General features: G+C 36.2%; 1 protein-coding gene across 1 annotated transcript in view; it reads right to left on the bottom strand.

Moving 5' to 3' along the window:
• The window catches only part of KLHL1 (kelch like family member 1), a 380,716-nt gene extending 366,593 nt beyond the window's left edge, over positions 1 to 14,123 (bottom strand). The window contains exon 1 of the mRNA XM_070408965.1: positions 13,621 to 14,123. Coding sequence (XP_070265066.1) covers positions 13,621 to 14,123 — 503 coding nt within the window. The remainder of the gene's footprint in view (positions 1 to 13,620) is intronic.
• Positions 14,124 to 17,560: the final 3,437 nt, after the last annotated feature.

Genomic DNA, 17,560 nt, shown 5'->3' with positions numbered 1-17,560 from the left:
TTTAAAATATCCTAAAAGGTCTGGTTGTCTGACTATGATCTATAGCCCCAGTCAAATCACCTGATATTTTATCCTGGCATAATCATGCTAATTTCTTGCTTTTTTCTAATTAGAAACTGTATATACTAATGTTGGTCTTAATCGGAATCCTTTCTTTGTTGTACCTTTAAAAATCCCTTTTAATATGTACATAATTTGTATAACACAAGTTAAATTTTGATAATTACTCATTTGTTAAATTTTATTACCTTTTTTTTATTCTGTGAAGAAAGGGAGTTTTCTATACCCATTTTTTACCTTGGGAAGCTGTCATATTGTCTGGAAAAAAGTAACTGATTTAAAATAGTCATCACTGAGTGAAGGAATAATTTTTACAAGGGGTACATGTGGCTCAGAGTAAACCTTAAGTGTTCGAAATAGAGCTTAATTCATATCTTAAGTAGAGAAGTGCAGTCTAATTCATGCTGCTATTCCACAGTAAGAGTCAAGCTGATTCAACTATAGGAAAAGATCCACTGTCTTCTTTTGCAGTGGCAAGGCCTGAATACTTTAGCCATAACGTATGTCTTGCCCTTTCCCATCATATTCCAATGCGAAAATGAGGTAAAGAGTAATTTAAGCAACAATGGTGACATTTTCCTATACAGGTAGAGTTTACCCTAAAGCTTAGGTTTTCCGATGTTGTTCTCTTTACATTGTTGCATGCAACCTTGGATGCCAACATATTAAAATAAGGCAAACAATATTAAATTAGAGAAATACATAACCAGCAGTATTTTTATTCTAAGACTAGTTATTTTCTACTACTGACATAATACATATTTTCAGTTTCTGTAATTATATTTTTTCTGGAGTTTACTGATTAATAAGAATTTTGATTTTTACTATACTTCGATGAAAATTTGGTATGAGGCAAATAAAATAATGAGAGGTAATATATGAAAAAGAACAGATACAAGTGAGTCTTCAACTTAAATGTGTCAATTTAGGAAAATAAAAAGTAAATTAACATTCAGAAAAGATTTTAAGGTCTGTCCTTTGAGAAACTCTTTAATAATACAACTTCACTTAAACAATTGAAAGCATATTATTCCGATAAGAAATCTACTTACAAGTCACAGGCTGTTGTTTAGGGAGAATTATTATATACAAATATTTTATATCTGTTAGGACAATAAGATGGATAGAGCTCTTTTTTCCTGTGGGGGAAATATGTTTAGTGGTGCTTCCAAGTTATTTGGTAAAATACAAGTGAAAAAAAAAGAAGATGACAGCATAGCTCATTCCTTTCTGTGTCATTAAGGTAAAACTTATGGGTCATATTGCTTCTTCTCTAGTATTGGCAATGGAGATGATTCCCACTATCTCATGGTACAAGTCCCAGATACTAACATGATAAGACTTCTGAGCTTTCTTATAGAAATACTTACTATAAAATTATTCAGTCTTCTTTTAAATCTTTCTGTGAAACATTTGTCTTCCCTGTTTGTATGTGTGTGTGTGTGTGTGTGTGTCTTATCTTTTGAGAAAAAAAAGGCAGCAAAAGACTCCATGTGAATATTTCACTATCAAGTTCTGCAAGGCAAATGTTATACATCAAACTAAAGAGATGTTTGACTTCAATATATGATTCAAGGCAAGTTAGCATCAAATTTCTATTCAAAGTATTAAATAATCAAAACAATGAACAAGTTAATCTGATTTAGATAGATAAATGTTAAGGAGAACAATACCATGCAGTGAGTTTCTTTGGCTCATCATGCCATTTTTTCATTCAATCACAGTGTTGGAAGACTAGATTTTTTTGTTGTTTTTTTATAATATGTATATATATATATATATATATATATATATATATATATACATATATATTGTGTTGCTGATAACACACTATCATAATTAATGTAGCTTCAAAATATGTCAGAAAGTCAGGCAGTGTTATTTCAAAATTTGTTCATTGTTTCAAATTTGTTTTGTTTAGTCTAGATCCATTAAAATTTTCAAGGAATTTTTAGAATAATTGTCAATTAAAAAAATAACTCTTCACCCAAAGATATGTTTTATTAGAGAGAGAATAAGGGAGAGAGAGAAATATCAATTGGTTGCCTCCCATACATGCCTTGACCTGAACTGAACCCAAAATCTAGTTAGTGCCCTGACCAGGAATCATACTCAAAACCCTTTGGTGAACAGAATGATGAGTCAACCAGCTGAACAACCTAGCCAGGGCAATCCTGTCAATTTTTAATTAAAAAAAAAAAAAGATTTTTCTTGGATAATGTGTATATTCTATAGATCAATTGTGGAAGAATAAATATCTTAATAATAATAAGTCTTTTGATCCATGAACATAGTATATCTTTCCATTATTTATGTCTTTGATTTCTATCAGCATTATTTTATTGTTTTCAGTGTATGGGTCTTTCACATCTTTTGTTATAGTTATTATTAGGTATTTCATACCTTACTGATATTACTATGAAATGTATTATTTCATTTGTTCTTTGGTAACATATAGAAATATAACTGGTTTTGTATGATTATTCCGTATCCTGCAAAAAAGACTCATTATATCTTTAATAGATACCACAAATTTTGTTCTAATAAGCAATTAAGACTAAAAATAAAGGCCACGTTACTTCTTTGTTTATACATAGGTGATCAATTACTGAGTAAGAAAAAACTGTTTTATTTCTTCCATTCCAATACAGATGCCTTTCAATTGTTTGCTTCATTGAACAGATTAGGATCTCCAGTACAATGTTGAATAAAAGTGGTAAAAAAGGACCTCCTGGCCTTAATAAATTTGCTTTTCACAACACACACACAAAAAAAAAAAAAGAAGAAAAAAAAAAGAACATCCTCATTTTGTTCCAAATTTTAGAGGAAACACATTTAGCTTTTCAAAAATATGCTAGCTGTAGGTTTTTCATATATGCTCTTTATCAGATTGATACATTTTGCTCTGAGATATACTTTCTCTGGTATTAATACATCCATCTCAACTTTATTGATTAGTCTTAGAATTTTATATATATTTTTATCCTTTTCTTTCAACTAATATTTGTGTTTAAATTTAAACTATATTTTTGGTAAACAGAAGATAATTGAGTCTGACTTTTTATACAATCTGATAATCTCTACTTTTAATTATGGCTGTACAGAACAGCTATGTTTAATGTAATTGCTGACATAGTGAGCTTTCAGACTATAAGTGAGCTGTACATTTTCTATTTTCTTTATCTTTGTTTCCATTTCCTCTTTTATTAGTTGAATTCAATAATTTTTATGACAGTACTTTATATTTTTGTTGGGTTGATAGCTATTACTATTTTGTTAATATAGTGGTTACTTTGGGATTTATCAGATACTTCTGAGACTAACTTCAAATGAAATACCACTTCATATTTACTATAAGAACCTTGCAATACTACACCTACATTTCTCCCTTCCTAGTCTTAATGCTATTATTGTTATGCATTTATGTTACATATATGATAAAAAACTTGTATTATAGTCTTTTTGTTTGTCTATCCATCATTGATCCATCTATATGTATGTAATAAAAATAATTGTTTTTTCATTTAACCTACATAGTTACAATTTGGGGTGTTTTTTAAAATTTCTTTGTGTCAACTGTTGTCATTTTCCTTGTTTTATTTTAGATGAGAGACACAGTGCATGTATTTGTGCATGGGTGGGGTTCGGCTGGCCCACCCCCATGGGGGCCCATTGGGCCAAGCCGCCAGGGGGAAGTGGCTGCGGGAGGTTGGCTGGCTGGCCCTGCCCACAATCGGGGTTTTGGGGGCCAACTGGGGGTTGGGCCGGCCGGGTGGGGGGTGATCGGGTCCTGGTTCAGCCCAGTTGACTGCCACAGTGCATGTCATAGCCACTGGTTGTTCCAGTCCTTCCGGTTGTTCCACTGTTTTTGTTGCTGGGCTTTTATATATATATAGATTATTTCATTGCTATGTTTTAAAGGTCATCATGTTTTTCTTCAATTTCTGCTTTGTCAATAATATTATTCAGAATATTTTTCATTTCAGGCATTGTAGTTTTAGTTTCATCTAGAAGTTTGATGTTGATCTTTTCATATGTATTATAACCCTAGTTAACTATTTGAACATATGGAATATAGTTTTAACTGCTTTAATGAACTTGTCTACTACAGTCTTGGACCACTTTTATTTGGTTGATTTTGCTTCTCATTATAGTTTATATTTTTTCACTTCTTTGTTGCCTAGTTGTCTTCAATTGTTAGACATTTAAAAATTTACTTTGTTTAATTTTTGCTTCAACTTTGTTATATGGCACAGTTAATTATTTGGAAACAGTTTAACGTTCTGGGTTTTACTGTTGAGATTTATTAAATGGTACCACAGAAGTATTTATTCTAAAACTAGCTATTTTCTATTACTAACAGTATATCCTTCCACATACTTTTCTAATGAATTATGAGCTTTTTCATTCTGCTTGTTATGAACAGGTACTATTCCCTCTAATTTTGAATAGTCCTTTCCCAACACTTGGGTAGTTTTCTTAAGCACATGGAATAATTAGTTACCTGCAGTTGCAAAAAATAGTAGCAAGTCCCATGTACCCCTCACTCTGCTTCCTCCAACTCTGATATCTTATATAGCTTTAGTAAAATATCACTCCATGGATCCTAAAACCAACTACATGCTGATGACCCCACATTTAATTACTTACTTACTTCCTTACTTAATTATTTTTTTAATTTTTCAATTACAGTCCACATTCAACACAGCTCAATATTAGTTTCGGATATACAACATAGTAGTCAGAAAGCCGTGTACACAGTTCTCTTGAAAGACACTTTGTTTTGGTCTTCCTGCACATTGAGTTCCATGTCTTCATTCTGCATAATTATCATGTTCCTCCTGGTTTCCCTTTACCTGTAACAGTGCCTGGAATCTTGCTCAGTGAGCTGGGCAATCACAGGACTCATTTCTTTTTTTAAAATATTTTAGTAATCACTCTCCTTCAGTATCTTGAAAAATGTTGTTTCATATACTGTTCCTCCCTCCCTCCCTCCCTCCTTCCCTCCCTCCCTCTCTCCCTCCCTCCCTCCCTCCCTTCCTTCCTTCCTTCCTTCCTTCCTTCCTTCCTTCCTTCCTTCCTTCCTTCCTTCCTTCCTTCCTTCTTTTTCTTTCATTTTTCTCTTTCATTTTTCTCTTTCTTTTTAATCCTTCCTTCCTCTTTTCCTCCTCCTCCTCCTCCTCCTCCTCCTCCTCCTCCTCCTCCTTCTCCTTCTCCTTCTCCTTCCCCCTCCTCTCCTCTTCCTCCTCCTCCTCCTCCTCCTCCTCCTCCTCCTTCTTCTTCTGCTTCTTCTTCTTCTTCTTCTTCTTCTTCTTCTTCTCTCTTTCTCTCTCTTTCTCTCTTTCTTTCTCCCTATATTGTCTATATATAATTTTGTCTTTTTTCCCTTCCTTCTTTCATTCTTTGTTATTGCTTCAGGTGAGAGGGTAAGTCCAGTCCCTATTATTCTGTCTGGGCTAGAAACAGGAGCACAAGTTTTTCTTTCATCCTAACTTGAATAAAATGATTAAAATATTATTTTCCCAGGATTTTTTCATCTTAACTGTTTTTTTTTTAATTTTCTAATTTCTGGGCACATAATGTGGGAATATTCTAAACACAATTTACTGATCTAACCAAAACCACTGCAACAGAATCATAAATGATGTATTATATGAAAATTACATGCCTTTTGGAAAGAAATTATACAAGTAAATCTTTAAAAATTATCAGTGGATTACCAAATACCAAACATCTAAGCTCTAATTTGCATAAACTTCTCTATTATAATTACATGCTAGTATATCAAAAGTAGGGTAAGTGAAAAGTAGGTATCATATTTAAATTTTATTGCAAATGATAAAAAACTACTCCAAATTTATTTTCAAAATAGTAGAGTTCAAAATTTAATCTCAGAGTTAGAAAATTGGGATGTTTTATATTCATAAATTCATAAATACAAGAAATCAGCAACATATTTTCCATTTTCTCTGAGGCGCTATTACTTGTGAATACTGACCTAAAGAGATCTCTTGAATATTGAGTAAAATTGAAATCTACCAGGGAAATGAAACAAAATAAAAAATCTCACAAAGATATCTTAGAAAGAGGTACTGGCACTCGTCTCTTGAAAAACTACAACATAGTTAATACTTCCATTCTCTCTTAATATAAATCCTCCCAATTTTTTGATCCCATAATTTAAGTTGTTCCATCATATTTTAGTTAAGATGAAAATGCTGATTTATATAAGCAAATATCTAGCAATATCACTAAGGAGAAAAGGTGCCAAAATAATCTACCAGGGCAAACTATCACAAGGATAAAAAATCGAACTAAAAGATTTCCTATGAAAATCAGTTACTATAATTGAACTAAGGCCACCTAAAGAAATGGAAGAAGATTAAACTTAGAATTAACACAGATTGGTTCCACTCTTTACTATTATTGAAGATTCTAAGATCAATTTTTGAAAAGCATTTCTGTGACATGATCTTCATATAAAATTATCTGCCTCATAGTCTTACCATTCAAAACAGATTTTTCTTGGAATATTAAAATCATAGTGCACATTCTCTCTGGTTGAGGTAACTTTTGTTAAGCTTTTATAAGTACTCACTTAGATCAAACTGTTTTTAAATCCTGGCCAAAGAAGTCAGCAAAGGTAGCTAGCATCAAAGCTATATTGTACAATAGGCTATATATATGTATTGTTGCCTATACTTGATTTACAAGATCTTCAAAACCATCTTTAATTTGTTCAGATTATCTGTGCCTGCATCAGATATTTTCTTTAATGTTTTCAATAACACAATTTTAAATTCAGAAAGGTAAATTAATATCTGGCTTAAACTAATATGTAAATTCAAGAGTATTTGTTATTACAACTACCAAACAAACAAACAAACAAAAACACCTAAAGTTATTTTGGATGGTAAAAAGGAAAGAAAGAAAGAATGTAAGAAAGAAAGAGAGAAAGATAGAATGAGAGAAATAGAAACTTTATTTAACTCTAAAATATACTGCAGATCTCAATTTTCTGTAAATTCTATAAGAACTATTAATCAAAATCAATAAGACAGGACTTAACATTTGATTGTTACAAGCACATCTTCCCCAGATACACAAATTATCTTTAAGTCTTGAAAAAAAAAAAAACAATGGAAGAAAATATCTGATCAATATTATGTTCTGTTAACCAAAAGCTGATTTTGATTGAATAGGGAAGATTTCTATATTACTTTAAAATTATTTTAAAATAGTTCCTAAAAAGAGGTTAATAATATAGTTTACAAAGTATTCATTGGAAATTTATTAATGAAAACCAGAATATGGTCTTTCAGTTAGCATTGCTCTTTTGTGTTTGTTGTAATTAAGAGTTACAATTATGTAATCTAGCATTTGTATTCACATCTTTCTTTCAGATAGCTCTGGAGATTTGGGTACCTGAAAATCCAACCTAGTGGTCTCATTTCTTTTTTCTTTATGATCTTAGTTTGCTTACAACAAACATGTTCATAGGGGAGGGCACCTGAATATTGTGGGCTTATTTGCAGAATGCCATGTAATATTGATGAATCCATCCTGAAATAGGTAAAAAAAAAAAAAAAAAGTTTTCACCCTAACCGGTTTGGCTCAGTGGATAGAGCGTCTGCCTGCGGACTAAAGAGTCCCAGCTTCGATTCTTGTCAAGGGCATGTACCTTGGTTGCGGGCACATCCCCAGTAGAGGGAGTGCAGGAGGCAGCTGATGAATGTTTCTCTTTCATCGATGTTTCTAACTCTCTATCTCTCTCCCTTCCTCTCTGTAAAAAATCAATAAAATATATTTTTAAAAAAAGGTTTCAACTATCATCTTTGCTAGTTCTGCCTTAAATAGCAATAGGCTGTATAATTCCAAAGTTTAGGATAAATTACCAAAAAGACATAAAATTGAGTAAAATCAGCCCATGCTGTTTTTTTCCCCACTATGAAATTGGGGTTGTGGGGGAAATATAAACATTAGTTCATTTTAGTCTTCCATAGAAGCATGGTTTTAGAACAACTTTCCTGAAAAATAGTTCTTTACCATTTTAAAAATTGTTTTACCTTTTGAGGCAAGACTGATTCTTTTTCATTTTAAATACCTCACACATGCCCAGCTGGTGTAGTTCAGGGGTTGAGTATTGACCCAGGAACCAAGAGGTCACCTGTTCGATTCCAGGTCAGGGCACCTGACTGTAGCTTTACCCCAGTAGGGGGCTATGATGTTTCTCTCTCATCAATATTTCTCTCAATCCCTCTCCCTTCCTCTCTCTCTAAAAATCAATAAAACATATATTTTTTTTAAATTAAATACCTGGCTCAGGTCCCACCAACTTCCATGAGGTTCAAATGGCGTATGTTATTTTTCTGCACTATTTCTCTGTATCAAAGGTTCTGACGTTCAGAAGCACATTTTCTATCATAAAGCTCTCTTTTAGGCTCCAAAATTAAATTATTTACCTTGTCTAAGTGATCCCCTCATACTTTTGTTGAATTATAAAGTTAAATGCTACAAATGTATCGTACTTCAGAAAATTACTTTGTGTTTTCTAATTTGGACTGAGAAGTCTTCTTTGAAACTCATAAGGAAGGCGTTGGGCATTAGGATCATGTTAATAAGTCTATGTAAACATTCAAACAAGCATAATTTCCACCAAAGGAATAAAAAGAACTGCTTTATAATAGCCTTAGTTAGATCCTCTTTTATTATGTTCCACTCGCCTGTTTAAGCAGAGGGAAAGGAGAGTTGGCAAAGTGGCCTGAAAAATATGGTGTCTGGGATCAGATAGCAAAGACTAAAAGTCCAGCAGAGGTAGTAAAGGGTAAACTGAGTCAAATAGATGGTGACAGAAGATTTGACTGTGTATGGTAAACAAACAATGCAATATACAAATAATATATTATAGAATCATACACTTCAAACCTATATGATTTTATTGACCAATGCCATCCCAATAAGTTTATTAAAAAATAAAGTAAAAGGACTTGTATGCATGCATATAAGCCTAACCAATGGACATAGACACCAGGGGGGTGAGGGCATGAGTGGGGGTGTGGGTGGCAATGGGGGAATAAGGACACATACGAAGTACCTTGATCAATAAAGAAAAAAAAAAGAAAATATACATTCAACAAAGTATAATAGACCTTCTGTAATAAAAGAACAAATGAATTAGAACAAAAAAATTAAAGTTGAATCACAAAAAAATTCTAGCTATATTACTTAAAAGTCTGTGACTCTGGGCAAATTGCCTGTTTATATCTCAGTTTTCTCATTTATGTAATCATTGTTCCAAAGGGATATATAATTGTATGAGAATCATAGAGTGATTCTGAATATTAAATTACACAATACAATTATTCAATATGCTACCTGCCAAATAACCAGGTTGTAATCTATGTCACTCATTATTATGAAAAATATTTATTCACTCAACAGCATTTATTGAGTAACTACATGTTCTTGGATAGAGATAAAATGATGACCAAAACAAACACCCTGGCCACTGGGCAACTGTAGTTAACAACAAACAATAAAAGCAACACAACTAATAATGTATGGTTATAAGCTACAATAAGAAATTAAAAAGTAGAGAGCAGTTATTCAAAGAACATACAACAAGAGGATTGCATATTCCAAAAATGTTTTAAGTTAAAAATTTGCCTGGGAGAATTAATGAATGCTTCTCTGAGAAAGGTGCAGATCTTTATGCAAGACATTTCAATGGTGAATAGGAATACACTCGGAAAAGGGTGTGTTAAGAAAAGGGGAGTCACTATACAAATAGAGGTAACAAGTTTGTGAGGCCCAGAGGCAGAGAAAATGATAAAGAACAACATGGAGTCTTGAAGGCAGAGGGTGGTAGGGGGGTTGGTGATTGAAGGGCCTCGCTAGCAGATAAGAGACACATCACTCAGGGCCCAGATGCCCAAAGTATGGATTGAGGTCAGAGGATGGTAGAAATGTTTTGTAGATCAGGGGGAGGAGAGCCAGAGATGTGGCGAAATAGTTCAGATTTTCTTTTAATATAATTTTCATTGACTCTAGTAAGGAGAATGGATTACAGGTGGCAAAATTAATGAAGGAATATGATGCAGAGGGCAGTTGAGTTGAAAGAGGACAATATCTTAGAATTGGTGTAGACAATGGGGATGGAGAGAAGTGGGACAAATATGGGGGCATTTTTCAAGTAAAAGTGACAGTTCTAGGTGAAATATTGAAAATTGTGGGAAAGAGGATTTGGGCAAGTAAGACCCAGATTTCTGGTTTACACAAACCAATGCATAGAGAGCTATCCTCTGACAGAGAAGAAGGACATTGAGCAAAGAGAAGGGAGATTATGAGCTCAATTTTCTACATGTATTTATGCTGTCTCTGTGATAATCACCACAGGGGTTAAGCAGAGAGGTGGATTTGTCAGACCACAGGTCAGAGGGAAGTCTAGGTTTTGAATTGCAAATATAGAAATAGAGTTTAGGGATGGTAACTAAAACCATGGAATCAGATGACTGCATTCTGTGAGAATTTAGAAAATCAAAAAATAAGCAGTCAAACATGATATCTCTTCTACTCACATCTGTACACATTGCAATAATATAAATATTTCTCTTTGGTTTCTCAGTTTACTACCTATAAATTTTGGACAAAACTATTCATATCAAAATACATATGCTGATCTGAATAGCTGGGATTTTATACACTTTCTAACAACTATGTGTGGACAGTAGAGAAAAATGATTAAAAGCATAGGTCAGGAGGCTATTACTATAAAAGTTAGAATTATTAACGATATAATGGTTGAGGTATTAGAATACTGAGATTTGTGTATGTATGTCTGACAGGGTGGAATAAGATAAAGGCTGGGTTTGAGCATCAAATTAGTTTAATGCTGCCTTTATGTTTCACCTCCATGATAATTTGGCCTTTCTAGAATTCTGAGAATATGGGCAGCTTTTCCCTGAGCAGCCTTCAGCTGTTTGAACAACAACTTAAATCAATGCAGAGAGATCAGAATATGCAGGAAGAGAACAGAAAAGAGGCCAACTCTTGCTGTATATATGAACATATTTTTTAGCATAGCAGTCAGACTTGACAAAACTAATTGCTAAATATCAAGTCACTGACATCACAGTACAATGATATAATAATGACCCCAGTAATCAAGATTATCATGCAGGGTTTATATAGTTTATGTACTCATTCATCATTATAAACATTATCTTGATTTGCTGCATAAGTTATGATAAAAAACAAAAGTAAATCAACATTACAAATTACTTTATTATTTTCCATTCAGTATATAACTTTGGAAATGCTGTCTCTTCTGTGAAATGAACCTTATTTTTACCATATGTTAATATAATATTGATAATGACTAATTATCAAGGTTAGTAGTAAAATTCAATCAATCTTGATAACAGAACCAATGTTCTATGAAGGTTTAGGTACATACTATACCCCTGAGAATACAAACCAGTGCTAACTTGTTTGTCCAGTGAGAAATTTAAATTAATCTAAAGGATTTAAGCATTAATAAGAATTTAAAAATAAAATAAAATTTGATTTTTATATTTTACATATACAAAGTCCCATAGGAGACTTCCATTCCAATAGTAAGTATGATTTAAGGTGGTGTTAGGCTTGTTTTCAGAATACTTTTCACTTAAAACTCTTTGTGAATAAAAACACTGATGTATATTTAGAAAAAAAGCAGGGGGGGGGGGGGCTGGAAGCTAATTCTGATGGTGTTTTCCCTAAATGAGCTATCAGTCATTGGTTTTATTTTTTATTATAATTTCTTATGTCAATATTCCATTAATATTTTCAAATCCTGCAACTTACAAGAAAGTCTTTCAGAAATTACTCATGCCATATTTGGCTAATTTACATACAGCTATATTTGTTATAAAGCAAATTGTCTTTTAAATGATCAAACATTAATATTCCCAGAACATCAAATATTTTAAGCTGACTTGAAGACATCACAAAACAAAATAATTCATCTACTTTTTTATTGAACTGAGTCACAATGTATCAATTTCAATAAAATAGCTATTAGTAAATGTTTTATCTGTCTTTTAAATATATAAGGTGAATTGGTAAATGTTTATGAATGATTGCCAAAACTGGGTAAAACCCAACATATTTTATTTAAAAAAATAATAAATAGGTCTAAAACTACAGGTAATGAGTGAATGCATAAATCAAATAACTTCGTGGTGCTATTGGTACCCAAAATTCTAACCTTCTTGGTAAAATATCTTATTTGAGTAATAAATAAACTTACATTTGATTTCCTATATGTGGGGGGGGGAATAAAACTTTGACATACTTGAAAAATGCAAATTAAACTACTTCCTCTTTAAAATAATTATCTCACATTTATTTTGTGATTATGTTCAAGGCTGTTAAGATTCAAATTTAAACCAACATAATCCATATAAGTGAAGCAATTCAAGGATTTCTTTATATCTCTACACTCACATTTGTCAACATAATTAAAGTACACATACATATAATTTTGTTTTATGTATTTATCTGTGACTTAATTCACAAGAAGCTGATTCAATCAGCCAAGTTTAAAAAGTTGCTTCTGTTTCTAATTTGTTAGGTAATTAGTTTTTATTAACATACTCATTATCATTTCGTTTCTCCTATATATATCTTCAATATGTGTTTTGATATCACATAAGACAAATGCAGATCTTTTGATGTCCTCCCTACATGCCAAACCTAGTAATTATCTGTTGCAGAGTAATGAGTCATTCTCCAAAAATGTAAAACTTTGAAGAATTTTCATGCGTGTGAAGGTTTTCTATAAGTCTTGAAAGTAGAACTCTACCCAAAGGGGTAAAATATTAGAAATAAACAAGAAATGATGTTGACCTGCTTGGTAAGGATACACAATCCCATACTGAGCCAACAAATCAGAAACGCTGAAAGCCAGTGGGCTCAGCAACAGTTCAATTCTAAGACTTTGAACAAGGCAAAAGTAAAGGATAAAAAGAAGTTGGGATGGAGAATAACACTCTATTTCGTGGATGGGGGTTGAGGGGGAGACAATGCTACTGTCCAGGAGGCTACTCATCTGTGCACCTCATTCCTCCTGGAATATAGATTCAAGCCACAGGGATCCCGGATAACTTGCTAAGTCAGTCATTAAGCCAGTCTGTAAGGTGCAGTTGAGTGGTGGTTAAACACGTTTCACCTGACATCAGATAACTAGAAGACTGATATAATTTAATGACAGAAAATGCTGTATCCTCAGACACATGAGAACCACTCCCCCTAGAGACTTATCAAAGTGAATCTATGTTCAATTTCTGCTTGCAGCTCAGAGAACTTGCCAAAGGAAAGCAGTATGTTTGAAGCGGTAGAAATTAATGAACAAACTTTTAACGAGATGACAACTTGGGACATGAAAACCCTGCTGGCATCTCTGGACCAAAATGTTCAACCTGCAACCTTTCAGACTTACTAAGTAGCAAAGCACACAGGGGTGGGGGAAAGGAGTGAAAAGTGGGAGATGCTTGGATGTCCCGTGGGGACTGACTGTACCTGTGTCCACAGCCTTCACCTGTTGCCTGGCTCGAGTTGGCCGGCTCCACTTTGAGCTCCTGCAGGACCAGCCCTTTTTCGTGCGGCCCAGAAAAGTCCATGCCGGGCACTTCCTCCTCCTCTAGGGACTCAACGTAGAAGAGAGTCCTGGCGGGCGGTGGGGTGCCCTGCCTGGGCGCCCCTTGCTGCAGCCGCGTGGCCACTGGCAGCAGGGTGCCATTCAGTGGGTTGAAGGGAGAGGAGGATGAGGATGGGGAGGAAGACGAAGTGGAGGAGGAAGAAGAAGAAGGCTTCTTCCAGAATGTGCTCACGCTGCCCTTCTCTTGGCTTTTGAGCAGGCGGTTCTGGCTGGGTCCCCAATGCTCGAAACTGCCGCTGCTGTCCTGCTGCAAGCAGCCGCCCCCCGCCGGGCCGCCCGGGGACGGGGACGGGTGACTGAAGAGTTTCCAGCGGAGTCGCAGGATGTGTTTCACATCGAAGTCTTTTCGTCCAGAGCCCGACATGCTTGATGCAAGGACGGCTCAGGCAGCTCAGCGGGCGCGGGAGTGGACGGGCCGGCTGGCGGGGGAAGCCCGCGGAGCCTGGGGTTGCAGGACGAGGCTGGGTGTGCTCTCCGCACCCGGAGCAGGCGACGCAGCGAGGCGGGATGCGCGCTCCGCCAGGCGACCACGGGGGCTCGGACAGCAGAGCTGAGCGGCTCAGCGGCGGTCAGGTCTGCAGGACTTGCGCGTGGGGAGCCCACCGGCCGGGAGCAGAGGCGGGAGAGGGAAGCTGAGGGCTGAGATTTCCCGATCTCCGCTCAGGAGCACGGTGGGAGGGACGACCCTGATGCTGGAGACGCGCGAGAGAGGGAGGTCCGAGCGCTCCGGAGCTCAGGGAGGTGGAGGCAGCTGGATACACCGCCCTGGGAGGCGCCCGCGGCACCGCTTCAGTTGGAAAGGTGTGGGTCTCCAGTCCTTGCAGCTGAGTTCAGCGCCTGGAGAGCGCCAAGAGGGAGAGAGAGAGAGAAAGAGCCCCAAGTCTCCAAGAAGCGCTCCCCTCACCCAGCCTGCTGAGTGCACCTGCGCCCCTGTCCCTCGCCCCTCTGAGATGCTCTGAGAGCTTGCCCGGTGTGTTTCTGAGAAAGTCAAATGCCTTCTGCAAGGTGGAGAAGGGGTGGTTTTATATAGTCAGTTTGTAAGAGAGGAAAAGAAATATTCCGGAAAATATAGGGAGGCGAAAGGAAACGCTGTCAAGGTCCTCACAATACAATTTTCTCTCTGCCTCAGCGCCTCCTCCTCCCCGTAAGTGACGCAGCTGTGCACTGGGGCCTACGCGGAGAGATGGAGGGAGGGCGGAAGGCTTCAATCTTCTTTATGCAAGTGAAGCTGCTGCTCTTATTGTCCCTTGGCGTGGGTCCTGTCCCCTTTTTCATTCTCCCCATCGCATTACTGGGTAGCAATAGAAGGAAAGCAAACAGGCATCATGCTTTAGCATCAGTAAGCACCAAACATGAATCATAGCAGCGTAAACTTAATAGGCTGCCATCGGTGTGCAGGTTGAAGGTTAATGTCTTGAATTATTTAATAAACCGCATCCTTTAACCTTTAGCCTAGTGTCTCTGTAGTGAGACACCGAAGTAACAGGGATGCTGGCGTCCAAGGATGATGATGCCACCATCTGACACTTCCATTGTGATGCTGTCATTCATACCCTCCGGCAGTACCCCACCCCGGGGGCCAGAGGCACACAGTAGAAATCGGGAAGGTGGGCACCTGAGAGTACAGGGGACCAGGGTTGCAAAATCGGTGCATTTGATGTGTAGCGTTAGACTGAGAACGCTTCTCAGTGCAAACTTAGAGTGGAATAAAATGCTAAAAGAGAATTTGAAGGCATAAGTCTTTTAGTACATAAATCATAACATAAAATGTTTGGAAGAATTTAGGCAATAAAGAAATACAGTAGTCTATCTATATTTGGGGAAAATCTTCCCAAGACCCTCAGTGGAAGCCTGACACCAAGGATAGTACAGAGTCTTATGTATACTGTGCACCCCCCCCCCCCACCCCCCATACATACCTTTTACTTAAAGAAAACACTTTACGGTTTCTCTTTGGCATATCCATATTGCCAGCATCACAACTCTTGTGGTCTTGTGGTTTGGGGCCATCACTAATTAAAATAAGGGTAACTTGAGCACAAGCACTACCTGAATAGTCTATTAACCAAGAAGCCTTCTCAGTGACCTCCTGGCAGGAGGCATACACAGTGTTCATAAGTTGGACAAAAGGATAGTTCACATCCTGGGACAGTGGGAGATTTCATCATGCTACTCAGAATGACACATAATTTAATATTTATGAATTGTTTATTTCTGGGATTTTCTACTTAATATTTTCGGCCCAGGGTTGAGTGTGGGTAACTGAAACCAGAAACTGCGGTTAAGGAGGGATTACTGGACGTATATCCAAAGGCTACTGTCCTACAAAAATCTGTTTGGAGAAGAGAAGATGATGGGGTTGGGTGGGAAGAGATCAGCCAAAGAACTTGTATGACATATGCATAACCCATGGACACAGACAACAGGGTGGTGGATGCCTGGGGCAGGAAGCAAAGGCGGACTACAAGGGGTCAATGGGAGGAAAAAAGGGACATGTAATACTTTTAACAATACAGGCTTTTTTCTTAAAGAAGGGAAGACGTGTCTGCCCCTACATTTGTGTTAAGAAGGATGATGATTATGATGCGTTTCTAGATGTGACTGGTTGGAGATTTTTCATACCAATCCCCTTTGCTGAAGGTAGGAGATTAGAGAGTTAGCGGATTCCCTAACATAGCCAGGAGTATGGTAGTTGTCCATTCATGAAATCGCCAGTTTCAGCAACCCTAACAGGGCACAGGAATCAAACATAAAGTGCAATTGTATTAATGTTCTTGTACTAGTTATTGAGCAGTACATTTAAATAGAAACCAAAGCTAAATTTGAAGGCCTTCCTAGACACAGTTTGACATTTTAATAAAACAAGAAATTAAGCACAAAAAATTCCTACTTTGGAGGGAAGAAAAGTCACTGTTATGCATTTCAAATATTGATTTATACCACAGCAGCTGATCTGTAATCCCTTGTGCCTTGATTTTTCTTTCAGTATTCAGTGTTTTTGTTGTTAAAAAAGCAAAAACCCTTTAAAGCAAACTTTAGTGACAGGTCATTTTTATCCAAGAACTGAATCAAGTACGTATTTCCTTTAGGGAAGGAAACAGTGTGTGAAATTACACAACAAAAACAGGACAGAGAAAACTTTCCATCAGAGGTTATGTAGAAATTTGAGTGCATATAATTAAATGGTTTCCATAGTAATTGGTGCTTTGTGGATTTTCTAACTTGATATCAACTTTAATTTAATTAAAATAATATAAAATAAACAGTACAAATATGCTATGCCTACATTTTCATCATAATATCGATAACCATTCAAAAATGGCAATGTAAAATTTGTTTTGGTCTTTCTCCTAAAAATCCATTTTGCATTTCCCTTTTACTCTGCAGTACTTTGTTTAAAGATCAGTAATTTAAATGACTCCAACAAAATGTACTGTTGAGTTTTATTAAAGGAATATGAATTAAACATATTAAGGCATACTTAACAGATGAAGAGGAATTTTTATTTTTTATACCTACAGTAATATTTCATATGCTTAAAACACTGTTTCAGCCTATTATGTAAACTAACTATTTTTCTATATTTATCAATCTGCATATAATATTTTGCTGAGAAAGATAGTTAAATATAATTTATCAAAATTATGACATAAGCCGAAACCGGTTTGGCTCAGTGGATAGAGCGTCGGCCTGCGGACTGAAAGGTCCCGGGTTCGATTCCGGTCAAGGGCATGTACCTGGGTTGCGGGCACATCCCCAGTAGGAGATGTGCAGGAGGCGGCTGATCGATGTTTCTCTCTC

Source organism: Myotis yumanensis, unplaced genomic scaffold (assembly GCF_028538775.1).
Source record: "Myotis yumanensis isolate MYYU_CA2020_CCGP unplaced genomic scaffold, mMyoYum1.0.hap1 SCAF_3, whole genome shotgun sequence".
NCBI classification, from domain to species: domain Eukaryota; kingdom Metazoa; phylum Chordata; class Mammalia; order Chiroptera; family Vespertilionidae; genus Myotis; species Myotis yumanensis.
Note: the sequence above shows the minus strand (reverse complement) of the source record. Positions and strands in the feature narration are given on the sequence as shown.